Source organism: Dasypus novemcinctus, chromosome 2 (assembly GCF_030445035.2).
Source record: "Dasypus novemcinctus isolate mDasNov1 chromosome 2, mDasNov1.1.hap2, whole genome shotgun sequence".
In the NCBI taxonomy this organism is placed as follows: Eukaryota; Metazoa; Chordata; class Mammalia; order Cingulata; family Dasypodidae; genus Dasypus; species Dasypus novemcinctus.
In genome coordinates, this window is record NC_080674.1 from 29,079,339 (window position 1) to 29,096,500 (window position 17,162).

Below are 17,162 nucleotides of genomic sequence, written 5' to 3' on the forward strand. Positions count from 1 at the left end.
ATGATATTTCTTTTGTTACCAGTTCCTTTTTTGTTTTCCTGTTACTATCATTTCACAATTTTGTATTGGGCACAGGCAAAAACATTCCTTATACCTTTTTGAACACTTTTTAATTTAAAAAAATTTGGTGAAATTTGGTTGATTGATTGCTCTAGATCATGGTTTTGAACTTATCAAAAAACACTTGACAAAAAATAATGAAGTTAAAAATAGAAATCAAGCTTACAAAGTAGCTAAAGAGCTGCAAATACATTTCTTACATGTATACACTACTTGCCCCACCTCCCAGAATAGCTGTAATAATTAATGATGCTATTAAACACTGATAAACCAAATTGATTATTAATATGCTACTCATAATAGCAAAGGGAGAAAAAGAAAACCCCTAACATTTTGGATTATAGGAAATAGAAAGTTTTGTTTTGCTTGTTTTCCAGAAATGTAAAGAATTATCACAGTTAATATAGTTAATAGCAATAAAATTAGATAAGAAACGGTTTATATATTTTAATAATCTTATAAATGTTAGTTTAGAAAGAGATTCAACAAGATACACAAATTTAATTTTATGTTCATCTGTCTTCCTTGAGTAATGTATAATTTCTGCTTTTTCTTAAATTATTTAAGATGAATGTTTTATAAACATTATAAACATTATAAGCATTAAACAAAGATAAATATCTATTAAATAAAATATAGTGAAGTCTGAATGACAAAATTATATAGAGTGTCTCATATGAAAAGGAGGAATATAATTTCAGCATCATTTTTGGAAATCATGTTTTATTTTATAGTAGAATTATGCATATATCTTTAAGCAAAAATGTATTAAGGATGCAGGAAAGTTTAATGTATACCCTAACTCATTCCTCCTTTAAATGTAAAATCAATAACATTTAGGATAAACCTGGAAAGAAACAAAAGCTAAGTCTATAACTGAAAATCATGAAGAAAAATTAAACATTAATGAATAAATAATTTGATAGTTAAGAATATTCTTCTGGACATGGAAGGAATTTTATAAACATTTTAATCACTGCTATAAATTAAAGGAATATCCCTTTATCTTAAATATATTCTTACAATCATATTTGGGAAAGTAAAATAGTACTCACCATATATAAAAATATCTCTGAGTATTTGCAATTTATATGCATATATGGATATTTTGTATATATTGAACATCTTGTATGTATTTGAAATGTTTAGAGTTTTATATTGAAATGATCTCTAAACTTACATGTCCCTTGTTATCCACATATACAATACAATTAAATTCTGTGCACAAAAATTATCTACTTATATAAATTTTATTAACTTATCCATTCCGTGCCTTGGTAATATTGGAGCCTATTATGTTGTATCAAGATTTGTCTCTTTTTTTCCTCTCTCTTATAATTAAGAAGGTAGGTAGGAAGATAGATAGACAGATAGATAGATAGATAGATAGATAGATAGATAGATAGATAAATAGATAGATAGATAATGTTGGTAGATTTTTTTGTTTGACTATGAAGTATTCCAGCTTAACCCTAAACTGTCTCTTCTTAGGGTTTTTGTATGCACGGGTTGTTGATATATTGGTGTGACAGACTAAAAGTTATAGGAACAGGACTAGTTTATGAACTGCAAGAATCTAAGTAAATAAGGAGAATAGTATTGGCTTTTACCTACCCTGTGGCATAAGGCTTTCTTTTTGAGCCCTTTAGGAGAGAGATTATATTTATTATAACTTGGCTTAACATGCACATCAGGTAATGAAAGCTAGAGAAAGTGAAAGGAAGAGGTTATTCTTTTAATTTCTCAATGAATCCCATTGGAGTTTACACAGAGTTAATATTCTAGTTCTGCCAAAGTTCTGAGATAGCCAGCAACTTTGGGAGCAGGAGTATACCTCATCCTTGGCATAAATATTTGTGCTTCCATGGGCCAATAGCAGGGGAAGTGAGGATGATGTTTCCATATTTGTGCAGTAGAATCTGAAAGGCCCATAAATTAGGTACCCATGGAATAAAATCATCCAGTTCATTTTTTTCTCTCTGATATTATAAGCTCTCTCAGGAGAGGGTTATGACTGGTTTTATACAATGTTTCATCCCTAAAATCCAGAAGAGTTTCTTATACAAAGTCATAATGAGTACTTGAGAATGAACAATTTAATGTTTCATAAAGGCTACACAGAGTTCTCAGTATTTGATGGATTATCACTTTCTCTTCACAATGAACATAGGACTTAGTCATTCAGGCTCATGATCACGTACCTAATGAGTGATAGGGATGGGGTTCGACCTAGCCAGTTTAGCCTTCACTCTAAACACATTACTATACAGCCTGCCTTGCTGGTGTCGTGGGTATGGGTTGGCTACATTATTGAATTCACAGGCAGCAGGTCTCTAAGAACAGACTTGGATTAGTAGTACCTGAAGTATTCATTGGCTCAGTAGTTTGTGTGATCTGTGAAAAACTACATAAGGTCTTTTGGTAGTGGTGATGGGGGATAGGTCTGGATAACTTTTTGAGAGAGCAGATAAGGCAAAGTACCTAGTCAACCAGAAATATACATAAAAAAGCTCTGAATTTATAAAATAAGAATTTGTCTGGATGTAGGTGAATGCATGCAAATATACAAAGTTGTTAGATAGATAATCCTTAATCAATAGCATAATAACCACTCGCAATGGAGAATAGATTAGTAGGGACCTGCTATTTACAAAGGGTACCGTATTTTACTTCATTATCTATCCGTGTTTGTTCTAATCAGAAGATGCTAATACATTTCAGATTGCAAGATTTTATTGGAGTCATTGAGATTAATTTAAAAAGTGGGGGCATGTATGATCCTGAGAGCCAAAATGAAATGATGTATGATTATGACAGAAAGAAACAGATGTAGAGGGGAAAAGCAAGAAGAGGAATTGGTAAGAGAGAAAAAGAAGAAATATGTATGTTAAGATATGAAAAGGAACAGAGAAAAGGGTAATAGACAACAAGGTTAAAGGAGAGCATTGGAGGATAGTATTGGGAAGCTGAGTATAACAATAAAAAGGAAGATTTATTTTATTCCATTTTGCTTCATTTCTCCCCTAAGTAAACCAATTATTAGTTTTTAGTCCTTTGATTTAAATGAAAATAACTAATGTAATTAAAATATTATTGGAATAAAATCCTTGTGCATTCCTTAATGTATAGCTGTCTTCTTTATTGTTTGATAATACATGGGCTTTTAACTGTTAATAGTATGGGTTAACATGGCTTGACTTCCTAATTATCATCCTTCAGTTTTCCTATGTAAAATGGTTTACTTGATAAGTAAAAACAATATCATATCTGATATAATTATAATGAGTTAATATTGTTTCCTTTAAAAAAGTTAAGAAAGTTACAATAAAAGAGCAACACAATTTCAGGATATATAATCTATTTTTAAAATTTAGACATCATATATTTATCAATGGATCTAAATATCATGAGGTAAAAGTGCAGGAATTTTTTTTCACATAACTATAGTTGGATTTAATTTTACTGAGAAGGTCATTTGAATGAAACAAAATAAGATAAATGCTTTGGGGCATACACTCATAATCTAAGGAAATTAGAATATCTTCCAAACTACTTTTTCTATGACAACATAACTTGCTAACAGTAAAGGAAAATAGTAAGGCTTTAAAATTATCCTGCTATCTTTGTATCTATTAATACTTGAAAAAATTTAAACTAGCAATTTTGTAAGCTGGCACTGTCTTTTGGGGCAAGTTGGTTTAATTCTTTGGGGCTCAATTTTACTCTTTTATTAAAAGTGGGGTGTATGTTTAAATTCAGGTTTCAAGTTGGCTATGTTATGGTGTCCAGTTGTTTGGTTAAGAAAGTATTGGCCTCATTGTTACTGTGAGGGCTTATCAGATTTAAATCACTAATCCCTTGGGTGCATCTATGAATGATTACATCTCCAGTCAACAGAGGATACTGTCTTACCAATGAGAAACATATCATCCAATCGATTAAAGGGAGAACTGCTGATTTCAGCAGCCAGAAAGAATTTCTGTTAGCACTGAAGCCAGCCAGCTTCTCCTGGGATTCATTGAAACCATCAGAGTTCTCAGTTTGTGGCCTATCCTACAGAAGTTGGACTTACTAATCCTCACTGTTCAGTGAGTCAATTCTTTAAAAAATCCCATAATATTTACCTTTATTTTATATATATATTTTATATATATAAATATATATATTTTATATATATAAAACATCCAGTCAGTTTCTTTTTTCTGGGGATCCTTAACTAATGCAAGGTGATAACACTAAGTATGGTATCTGCTGCATTATACATATTGTATATGTAAACATGTGAAGTTATATTTAAAAATGACATACATACAGTGTTTATGCATAGATCAAGCAGAAGCAATTAACACATTGATATCAGTATTAGCAATTCAGAATAATTTTCCTCTGTAAGTGAGATCAGGAATTATATATAGTTCTTAAATTCTTTTTTATTAGTATAAAAGCTAGCAACTGGAACCATATAGCTGACTGCTGTATCTTTTTCTTAGTTTTGTTGCAATTATAGACACAAAGGGGTGTGCAAGTAGCAATGGCTCAAATTCTCATTACCAATCATTACAATATTCAAGAAATTGTACTGCCACAAACTTTTCGAAAGTGAAACAAGAAGAGGTTTTGAACACTTGGTCAAGTGTTTTGAACATTTTATCAATTGATAAAACTTCTTTCATGTGCAGAGTTTTGTATTCTATATGTTATCAGGAGTAACTGAACCAGTAAAGCAAAAATAATTCTAAATTTAGATTTTTTAAAAAGTAATATATGAAAAATTATTTGTGCCTTTCTAATAATATACATACTCTATAAATATTAATAATATCTGGATTATAATGGTACTTCACATGAGAAATAGTATGTTTAATTTAAGAAGATAAAATACAGCTAAAAAAGTATACAGTGGGAGATAGTATTCTATTGCACATCAAAAATAATTTAGGAGAAAAATATTGTTTGAATTTAAGCAACAATTTTCTGTATAGAGCAATATAGAAAGGAGATAAGAGTTTGAAATCTTTAAAAATCTATTCAAATTAAAATCAAATATTAGCTAAGAATCTCATAATAAAATACTTTTGTCATCTTAATTATGTATTTATCTCTTCTAGGTATGTCTAATCTTTCTGAAGAAAGATAAGTAAAAGATTTTTTTTTAATTGAAAGGTCTCAAAACTGCACACAAACTAACATACATATATTAAAAATAACACCATCTTTTATGAAAGCTAAAGGGTGGTAAACAGGTAATCAATGTACTTTAGAATACTCAACAAACAGGAAGCTAATATGGAGATATAAATTGGAGTGTAACTTTACCTTAAATATAAGTCAATGTAGAAACTATGTTATATACCTAAATTAGCCCATGATGTATATCTAAATTAGAATTATATGGACAAACAAACTAGTTTCCATGGAATTTTTTATTAACATTATTAAAGGAAACACATCCACTCATTTTCATCCTACGGCTTTACAATTTCACGGTACTCCTTTCTGATTTGGTAAGTCCTGTTCATGGTGTAAATGGAGCAGATATCTGAAATGACAATATAACTGCATTTTCCTTAGACAAATGTAATTGAATTAAGGTTAGAGAGAAAAACAACTACTTTACAAACTCTTGGTTCTTTTAGACTATACAGAATACTTAGGTAAGAAATTTCCTTACACCAATCACTCAATAAAGATAGACATAAATTTGTTTATTCTAAAACATATTATTTTAAATCAAAACTTTTACTTATAACAATGCCTAAATTATATCCTTAGAACTAGTTTTAAAATAATATTCAACTAAATGGTAAGAAATTTAAAAGATTGACTGAGTGGTTTTGGTATTATACTAAGCTCATAATGCTGTTTTGTAGAGACATTTAATTATTGAATGGTCAGGTCTTTCATCTCATTAACTAATCTAAATCTTTCATGTTAGTAGAGCTCTATGTGGTCACAGAAACAAATAAAACCCATGCATAATAATAAGTGGAATTTAAAATTGTGGACAACCCTAAAAAGTGAAATCATTATTTTCAGGTTGCATGATAAATCAATGTTCAGTAGTGGAACGTGCACCAAAATAACATAAAAAGACTTAGAATCGTGTTGTAATGCTACCGGGTTATTTCATCTTAATTAAATTGCTTAATCTTGCTGTGTCTTGTGTTCTCAAATAACGGAATAGGGATTTAAGATTCTATTTCCGATACCTACCATGTAAGTAAATTTGTTTTAAGGAACAATCAAGACAATACGTCAAAAAAAATCTGTCAAGTGCAAACATTAGTTGTTATTATTCAAAATAACGCAAATTTTAAAGGTCTAAAGGTGTTAACATTTTTGCATATTTATTTAATTTCAGGCAGAAATAAATTCATTTTGACTGCACTTGAATGGCACTGGAGTAGAGGTGAGGATTTTGGCTGAAATTTAATGGAATAAATGTTACAGTAATCACCTTAGACATCAGTTATGATAGCATAGAATTTGTATATTTGTAGTTTACATAAATATATTTCAAATGATTGGACATGAGTTACTTAACACTAAATAGTATTTTCAGTTAGAGCTCTTATCTTGAAAGAGGCCACGGATCACATAACTCTGTGTTCATTGTTATTAGCCTAGCAAGCAAACAAACAAATAGCTTACACAGATTAGAATATACGTACCGACTCCAGACATTTCAGGAACGCTGGCAGTGTATAATTCTTTTGTGAATTTTGGTTCATTGTCATTGATATCATGGATTTTAATGATAAATTCAGATTCAGGTTCCACTTGTCGACCAGTCTTTCTGTCTATAGCCTTGGCACGCAGAATGTACAAAGATTTTTCTTCTCTGTCTAATTTCTTTGCAGCATGAATATCTCCTGTGTTTTCATCTATAATGAACAGACTGCCAGCCCCATCTCCTGTTAATATGTATTTTAAATTTCCATCTCCTTTATCTTGATCAGTGTGAAGCTTCGAAGAGGTAGAAAAGAAGAGTTCTGTAAATATATATGCATTATTACAGAAAATAATTTGGGCACAGTAACTTGTCTTCCCAAAGCATCACTGTAAGAAGGAACTCAATGACTATCACTGTGTGGAATCTAAGCATTTCAGTTTTGATTATAGTAAAAAACTTTGAACAATTATATTTATATATCATAAGGGACTAGATTTAAACTAAAATGTAAATGATTATGTTGCCTTCATATCACAGGGTTGCAAATATATTTCTAAATATAATATACTAAGATTTAAGCCTCTAGTGCATTAAAAAGACAAAACACATTAGCCTGGATCTTGGTTTAAAATATTAATACAATCTTGATTACTTTAAAATCACTAAACTTAAATATATGATAAGTGGTGTATCTAAAGTTGTTTTGGTAAGGTTAGGTTTGCATTAATTTTAAGCTGATTTTACACCCGTACAGTATAACAGAGTTTTTAGAAGCACAAGTTCTGTCTTAAGGGAAATCAGTGTTTGTATCTAAATTTCAAAGATTATTTTCTACGTGACCCTGCAAGAATAGCTGTTTAAATCTTGAAGCTTTTACTTTGGAAAATGACATATTTTATGTGCTTATTGTAATTTTCAAGGGACATAAAATACAGATTTAAATACAGATTTAAGGAAAAACCAAATTTTTCATTAATTATTTTCTGTCATGTGTTATATCCTATCTGTAAAAATAAATTCTTAAGGTAGAAGGCTGATAATTGAGTATTTAAAAGAGACAAACCCTGTATTAACTGAAATTTTGAATTGGGAAAATTCTTAAGATTTCTGTAATCCAAACATTATTCTGACACTCGAGCCTTTGCTAGCCTACCCAGGACGATGTTGTCTTCCACTGTGTACATCACAATTCCATTGGCACCCTGTCTCCAGCTCTTTCTGATGCTTCTCATTCCATCTTGAATCACTTGACTATTTGAACAATTATTTTTTTATGGTAACCAAAATTAGAAATTTGGGTTTCATATATTACTCCTTTTCTACTTTAAAGCCCAAGATCAAAATAATCATCAAATGTAGTTTTTTCTCCTTGGAAGGGTCTTCCCAGCCCACCTACTCGTCTCACCTCTTTTTACCCCTCTGATCTGTCTTCCCTCATATCTTATCAGTCCTTAGCTGATGGCTGCCTTCACTCTTGCTCTACTCCAGACAATTTCCTACACTGAAAAGGGTGATGTTTCTCCATCACAAATCTGTTCATGTTGCTTTCTAGTTTAAGAATCTTCAACAAGGCTCAGTGCTTCAAAGCACTGAATCTAAAGTCTTACAAAACAGGGTTGGTAGCATGCAAATTTCTGCAATATATGAGGCAAGCTATTTATTTCCCTAAACTTCTTCTATAAAAAGGGAATAATATTTGAAAATACAGAAAGATTATTTTTTACTATTTATTTTACTAATTATTCTAATTCTTTTTTAGGAGACATTCCAACTTTCTAATCTTATTGATAAATCCCCAATAATTTGGACATCATCTCCTGCTCTTTCTCTGTATCCTTTCTCCCTTTGCTATGCATTTTTTCTAAAATCCTTCCATCCCATCTTTATCACTTTTTTTAAAGATTTATTTATTTATTCATTTATTTCTCTCCCCTTCCCCCCACCCCAGTTGTCTGTTCTCTGTGTCTATTTGCTGTGTGTTCTTCTTTGTCTGCTTCTGTTGTTGTCAGCGGCACAGGAATCTGTTTCTTTTTGCTGCGTCATCTTGTGTCAGCTCTCAGTGTGTGCAGAGCCATTCTTGGGCAGGCTGCACTTTCTTTTGTGCTGGGCAGCTCTCCTTAAAGGGCGCACTCCTTGCGCGTGAGGCTCCCCTACGCAGGGGACACCCCTGCGTGGCAGGGGACATCCCTGCGTGGCAGGGCACTCCTTGCGTGCATCAGCACTGCGCGTGGGCCAGTTGCACATGGGTCAAGGAGTCACAGGGTTTGAACCGCCGACCTCCCATGTGGTAGACGGATGCCCTAACCACTGGGCCAAGTCCGCTTCCCTGCTATACATTTTATTCATACTGTTTGTTTTGTTTTGCCTTGTTTGATTTCCATTATTTCTCTGAAGGCCAGTTCGACCTCTCATCCTTTTTGTTTGTATGTGCATCTCTCACCTCTAATTCTCTTTCCTCTTTTCTACATTTTTCCCTAATTAAGTCATGTTTATTCATATCTCATTTCTAAGTTTCCACCTTAGGAATGTCTACCCTAATTGTCTAGATTAGGAGAGATTTGTCAGCTCTGTAATTCCATAGCACACTTCATCTGCCTAAGGCAATATTCATCATAATTTGTGTAAATGTTTACCATCCTCCTAAACTGCAAAATCCATAAGAAAATAAAGAAATAATTTGCCCAACATAACAGAGATAGAGAGTTATATGTGTTAGAATCTGTTTAACTTGGCAAAATTATGGAAATAACTGAAATATTCATTTTACTGGATTTGGCTAGGCTAAATTGTATTTTGGAATGATCTGCAGCTAATAAAACTTATGATCTTCATATATATAGTTTGCGGGGAAAGACTGATTAAAGTACATACTTTTAAGTAAGGTATATTAATATAGAATATATAGAATATAATTCCATCTTTTTATGACTTTATTATTTCATAAAATTATCACAAAAGACATATAATGTTGATAACAATTACTTAGGCTTTTTTTATTTTTTCCTTTATTTTTAGCTTACTTATATTTCATAGGAAATAAATTTGTATTGATTTCTCAAAGAAACAAAAGAAAAATAAAAGGAGTAGGAAAAGAATAAATGAAATAAAGAATAAAATGTCTCCTCACAACCTATATTCTACTATTCTTACAGATGTACATTCAGAAAAAGAAACAAGGGAGATGAGTTGTTTGCCAATATTGTCAAATACATTTCAGACAGACAATGAGAATCTATGGGGGAGGTTGCCATTTACTGATAATCATGACGAATAAGTGCTGCTTGGCAAAACACATGCTATGTCAGGGACCTCAAAACAGATTCTTATTTTATAGGAAACATTAATTAGCAGCCAAAATATGAAATGCTTGCTTACATAAGAAATAGAAACAAGTCTGTGCTGTTATAATAATTTTAAAGGAAATTATATACATATATACCAGAATGAAAATTAGTTCTCATTTTTCTTTGTTCTTTGCCATTTTATAATATATTTAACATAATTGTGATAACATTGTGATAAAATATTGTGTTATACCTTTATTTTATACACTTAAAATATTTCATTTACTATTTTATTGTGATGTATTAAAACTTTTATGGATCAGAATATAGCTCTGATACTATATTAGATACAACTCTACAGCCTGGAGGACATACTGTTGAGTGAAGCGTGGAGTTAATAATTAGAGTATAGGTCACCAGAAAATGGAATGGCAGCAGAGTATGGAAAGCTGAGGGTTAATCTGCACAGAATTGGTGAAAAAAAAGTTTGTAAATCTTCGAAAATGAATAGAAATGATGAAAGCATAGTATATTGTGTGCAACTAGTAAATCTATTACATGGGTATGACAGTGGTTGAAAAAGAAAGTCTACATACATATATATATATTACTAGAAGGAAAGCTAAAAAAATTAACATAGGACTGTATAACATAATGAATCCTCATGTGAAATATGAATATGGGTAATATTATTGCATATATAAGAGAGTTTTTAAAAAATATAAATATAAATAAACTAGAGACATGTAAAAAGAATAGAAGCTATGTATGGCCAGGGAAGCATAGAGAGATTGAGAGGTGATTGGTTTGTTTGTCTTTTTCTTTTTTATCATTGTTATAATTTAAATAATGAACATGCTCTAATAATGATTGCAGTGATAAATGTGTGACTTTGTGATTATACCAAATACCATTGATTGAACACTTTGGATGGATTTATACTTTATTAAAATATATCAATAAAATTGACTTGTTAAAAAACGTATTATTGTTATCTCCTCTAATTAGGCACTGGCTGTATTACTAATATATAAGTACCAAGTTTTATAGTAAAGGGAAAGTAAGTAAAAGGCTACAGATATGCAGCATATTTACACCATAAGGACTGGCTAAAATGCATCAGATAGGCTTACTTTCTAAAAGTAAGCAGCTAAAAACTTGAATACATGAATCAACAGTTTTTAGAACTTGAACATCAGAAATGAAGCAACAAGGTATATTCACCCTAGCTTTCTACTTTACAAAGAATTTTACTGCAGGGAAATGGAGCATATGTAGAGATGCAATCCAGCTAGGCAGGAAAAAACAAAGATGAGAGTTCAGGGCTGTTACTGTAGCAATTGGTTATGCAGCATATGACAAGAAGATAGTCACAGAATAGCCCAACTGAGATTTTTTTAAGAAGTGACAATGGAAGGAGAACCACAGACAACTCAGATATGGGAATTAACATATACATGTGCTATTGGAGGACAAAATAATACATATGTACTTGTAGTTTCAAAATGAAGGAAAGAGTATGGCGTGGGAAATTTTTTAAAAGAGAATGATGACAATTTTCCAAACGTAATGAAGGACATTAATTCAGAGCCCCAAGTTCAGTGAATGTTTACCAAAATAACTGCAAGGAAATCACACCTAGGTACATCATAGTAAAATTGATGAAAACTAAAGATTAAAGACCTTATATTTTTAAAATTATTTTTCTGTTTTATTGTTTAGTTATTTAGAAGTATGTTATTAATTTCCAAATATTTGTGGATTTTTCTTTATCTTTTTATTACTGATGAAATAATTTTGATCCTATTGTTTAAGAAATCTGAAAAGAATCTAAGGAATAAATATATATTGAAGGAAAATGTATCACTAAAACAGCTGAACAGTAAAAACAATTTTCATAAATTGAGAAATAAAGACATTTTGAAAGAAATGAAGACTGAAAGGATTCAGTTTTCTGACTTTTCTTTAAGAAATACAAAATGAATTTCTTTAGGTTAAATGAAAATAATTCTAGACTGAATCCATGATCTAAAGGAAGCAAAGGAGAGTGGATGTGGCTCCAGCAGTGGAGCACCTACTTCCCACATGGGAGGTCCCAGGTTTGGTTCCCGGTGCCTCCTAAAAACAAACAAAAACAAACAATAAGCAAAAGAAACAAAAACTCAGCTCAGGGGAGTCAATGTGGCTCAGGAGCTGAAAACTGGCTTCCCACATACAAAGATACAAGGTACCAGGTTCAATCCCCAGTCTTGGTACTTCAAAAAAAAAAAAAAAAAAAGAGGGAGTGATGAATCTTGGAAAAAGTTAATTTGTTAGTCAATATGAGACCCTGTTTAAAAATCTTTTCCTTATAGCATATTGACAATTTTAATGTAATACAGTATCAATGTATAAAATTCAGTAAAATAAATTGCAATGCAACAATAACCAATTGTGTGGAAGGTAAGTGGAACTGTACTGTTTTAAAATTCTAAGATTTTTGGATATGGCATGACATTTTATGTGCCTTGCTATGTCATTCAGCATGTTTTCAAGGATCAACCATGTTGCAGCTTGACTCAGAATTCAGAACTTCATTCCTTCTTATAGCCCAGTAACATTCCATTGTGTTTATGTACCACATTTGTTTATCCATTTATTTATTGATGGACACTTGCATAGTTTCTAACTTTTGACTATTGTGAAAAATGATGATATGAACATTGTTGCACAACTATCTGTTTTAGACCCTGTTTTAACTTTCTTTCAGAGAAGTGGAATTGCTGGGTCAAGTGGTAATTCTATAACTCTTTGTGGAATGGCCATATTACTTCCAGAGTGGCTACACCATATTGCATTCTCACCAACAATGCATTAGAATTCCACATTCTCTGCATCTTCTCCAACACTTGTTATTTTTTGTTTTTTTAAAATAATAGTTTGGAAGAGGTATCTCATTGTGAATGTGCTTTTTTCCCATAGGAATCCCATGTACAACCCTATTATTAACAGCTTGCATTGTGTGGAACATTTGATACAGCTTATGAATGAACATTTTTTAATTGTACTATTAACTATAGTGCATGCTTAACTTCCATTGTGCTTTCATTGTGACTAATGACATCAAGAAATTTTCATGTGCTTATTTTCATTTTGTATATTATTATTGGAAAATGTTTGGTTAAATCTTTTGCTCATTTGTAAATTGGTTTACCTCTTTGTTGTTGCATTGTAAAAGTTCTTTATATATTCTGGATATTAAACCCTTATTAGATTCTTCCATTCTATAGGTTGTCTTTTTACTTTCTTCATAATGTCCTATGATGCACAAATATGTTGAATTTTGATGAAATCAAATGTATCTATTGTTTCTATTGTTGCTCATGCTCTTTTGCATCATATCTAAGAATCCATTGCCAAATCCCAGGTCATGAAGTTTTGGCCCCATATTAAACTCAAAGAGTTTTATGATTTTAGTTCTTATATTTAGGTCATTTATCCATTCTGAGCTAATTTTTGTATATGGGTTCAGTTAGGAGTCCAAGTTCATTCTTTTTCATGAAGATACCCAGTTATCACAACAGCATTTGTTGAAGAAAGTATTCTTCAACATGTACTTAGCACTCTTTTCAAAAAATTAACTGACCATAATTTGTCTATGTGTCTACCCTAATGTACCATAGAGTACCACACAGTTAGTACCACATAGTTTTGATTATTGTATCTTTCTAGTACTTTGTGAAATTCATAAGTGTGAATCCTCCAAATTTGTTATTTTCCAAAATAATTTTGGCTACTTGGAGCCCCCTGCAGTTCCATATGAATTTGAAGATCAGTTTTTCCATTTACGTAAAAGGAAAAGACTACTGGAATTTTAATAAATATCTCATTGAATCTGTATACTCCTTTGGGTAGTAACAGTGCATCTTAATATTAATTCTCACAATCCATGAACATGGGATATCTTTTCATTTATGTAGGTCTTTTTTAATTCCTTTGACAGTATCTAGTTATTTTCTATGTGCAAGTCTTTCAACACTCAGTTAAATAAATACACAGATATTTTATTCATCATGGCTCAATATAAATGTTACAATAATGAGAAACACTTACTTATACCTTTTGTGTTTTTTTGCTGCTGAAACTAATTACCACAAACTTAGTGCCAGAAAACAACCTACATTTATTACCTTACAATTCTCTAGACCAAAAGTCTGACATAGTTCTAACCAGGTCAAAATCAATACATCAACAGTATTGTGTTCCTTTCTGGAATTCCTAGGAGTAAGTCCTTTACAAATCACATATACTTGCCCTGTCTTTGTTACATATTTCTATGACCACAACCAGAAAAAGTTGTTCACTTTTAAGGACACATGGGATAGAATGGACCTGCTGGGATAATCTAGGGTAATGTCTCATCTCAAGATCTTTAATCATATTAAGTTTATGATTCTCTTTGCCATGTAAGGTAACATAGTCACAGGTTCTGGAAGTTAGGACATGGACATCATTGCAGGGACTTTATTATGCTAAGTATAGTACACATTCATGCCCTCAAAACCATATGTCTATCTTGCTTGTAAAATATATTTCCCCTGTGTCAATATCCCTATATTTTAGTTACTTGTGCTTCTGTAACAATTTACCATGAACTTTGTTGCTATTTACAATAGATATTTATTTCCTCACAGTTCTGGAGACCAGAAGTCTGAAATCTGTCTCAATGAAAAGAAATCTATATGCCAGCAGGTTTGTCCTCCCCCTTCAGAGGCTCTAGAAGATTCATTAATCACCTCTTCCTAACTTTTGGTGACTGCTTTCATTCCTTGACTTTTGACTTCATCACTCCAAACTCTGCTTTGTGGTCACATGGACTGCTCTATTTCTGTGTTAAATATCCTACTACCTCTCTCTTACATGAAAACTGCAACTGGATTTAGGTCCCACCCTGAAAATCCAAATTAATCTACCCATATTAAGATCCTTAATTGAATCAATGTATTAAAGCCCCTTTTTCTTATAAGGCAAGGCTTACAGATACAGGAGATTATGATCTGGTAAGTCTGAGTGGCCATTTTTCAGTTTATTACAGTCTCCAAAGATATTAATACAATGACTGTATCAACTCAGGATCCAAAGAGTATCATCTAAATCACATCATCTCAAAAGTCCCAAATCTCATCATTTACACCTTGTAAATCAGATTGGGTGAGGCTCTGTGCATTATCCATCCTGGGGCAAAATTCCTCTCCATCCTTGGATGTGTGAAACAGGAACAAGTTATCTGTTCCCTAACTACAGTCACAGAATTGGCCCAGCAAAACAGTATAGACCTTCTTATTCAAGAGAGAAAAAATTGGAAGGCAAAAAGATTCTGACTGATTCCAAGAAATTTTGAAATCCAGCATGGAAAACTCCATTAGGTTTCAAGGCCTTGGAATAATCCTTGTGGTTCAGGGCTCTACTCTCTGGGCTCAGGACTCTATCCTTTGATACTTTTTCTTGAAGGATAGTACATGACTGCAACTGAGAAGTTTTACCAGTCTGTTTCCCGCCTCAAGAATTGTGGGATTCTGGCATCCTTCTTTCCTTTCCTGCTCTCTCTCTTAGTCCGAGTTGATGGTATTAGCTTACACCACAGAAATGGACTCTCTTAAACAAGAGCCTCCTACACAGATTTTGCCTGGATAACCCCATGTCTATTCTAAGCTGTTCACAGCACTTTAGATATTTTCTAAAACTATATATATTTCTACCATGCTCTTCCTTTTCTTATAGACCTTATCAAGAGAGTCTTTAGCATCCATATGCCTATTTCTGTTTAAGACAATCTAGGCTTTTCCTAACATGACCCACAAAATTCCTCCAGCCTCTGACTTTTTCCCAGTTCCAAAGTCATTTCTACATTTTCAGGTATTTTATAGCAGTGACCTACTTCCAGGTACCGAAATCTGTGTTAGTTTTATATTGCTGCTGCAACAGATTACCACAAACTTTGTGACTTAAATAATACAAATTTACTGTGTTACAGCTCAGTAGGTCCTAATCAAACGTTAATATGTATGGGCTAAAATCAACATGTAGGTAGGGCTGTATGACTTTCTGGAGGATCTAGGGGATATTCCATTCCTTCTTTTTTTCCTGCTTCTAGAGTTGCCTAAATTCTTTGGCTCATAACTCCCTTCTTTCATCTTCAAATCTAGCAACAGCAGGTCAAGTGCTTTTTACCTGGCATATCTGACCTTTCTTTAATTGCATCTCTCTTTCCCTGTCTGACCATCTCAAATTCAGCTTATTTGCCACCTTAATTCCTTTTTGACATTTAACATAGCATAGTCACAGTTTCAGGGATTAGGATATACATATATTTGGGAGCCTTTATTCTGATTACCACATACCTCCATATAAAGTGACTTACACTAGTCTTTTTATATTTAGCAGTTGTAATACTGATGTACTATACTTTAAACTTCACCAAGCATCAGGTAGTATAGTAGTTAAATGCAGATATTCTAGAGACAGAAAGACAGGATTCAAACCCAGCTCTGTAAATTGATACATATGTTATCTGACCATTGATTTAACATTAAAAAAAAATTAAAGAAGTTTTAGATTACATAAATGTTACATAAAAAATATAGGGTATTCCCATATGCCCCACCCCCTCCCTTCTTCCACACTTTCCCACATTAACAACATCTTTCATTAATGTGGTACAATTGTTATAATTTATGAACACATATTGAAGCATTGCTACTAATGGTGGACTATAGCCTGCATTATAGTTCATATTCTGTCCTGCACAATTTTAAAGGTTATGGCAAAATGCATAATGACGTGTCATTGTAATGTCATGTAGGACAATTCCAAGGTTCTGAAAATGTCCCCATATTACGCCTATTCTTCCCTTTCCTTCTCCTCAGAACCTCTAGTGGCCACTACTTTTATATCAATGATAAAACTTCTTCCAAACCTAGAATAATAATAAGCCTACTTTAGTTCATAGTTCATTCCCCAGTCTTGAGGATTTGGGGGTAGTCATGTCCACTCTGTTTCTAATTGAGAGGGGGGCTTAGAGCCCATGGAGAAAATGTATGGAACTATCTTGCTTGCAGTTGCACACACTCTCTGTTCCTTGGGATGGGCATTGTCCCTCATCATCT

The 17,162-nt window shown here is 32.3% G+C and overlaps 1 protein-coding gene across 2 annotated transcripts in view; it reads right to left on the minus strand.

The window, feature by feature from the left end:
* The window catches only part of CDH9 (cadherin 9), a 134,710-nt gene that overhangs the window by 27,287 nt on the left and 90,261 nt on the right, over positions 1-17,162 (minus strand). The window contains exon 3 of one of the 2 annotated variants that reach the window (XM_004461428.3): positions 6,732-7,026. In XM_004461428.3, the coding sequence (XP_004461485.1) occupies positions 6,732-7,026 (295 nt within the window). Of the gene's footprint in view, positions 1-6,731; positions 7,053-17,162 lie in introns of both variants that reach the window. The other variant, XM_023589655.3, reaches the window with a different exon arrangement.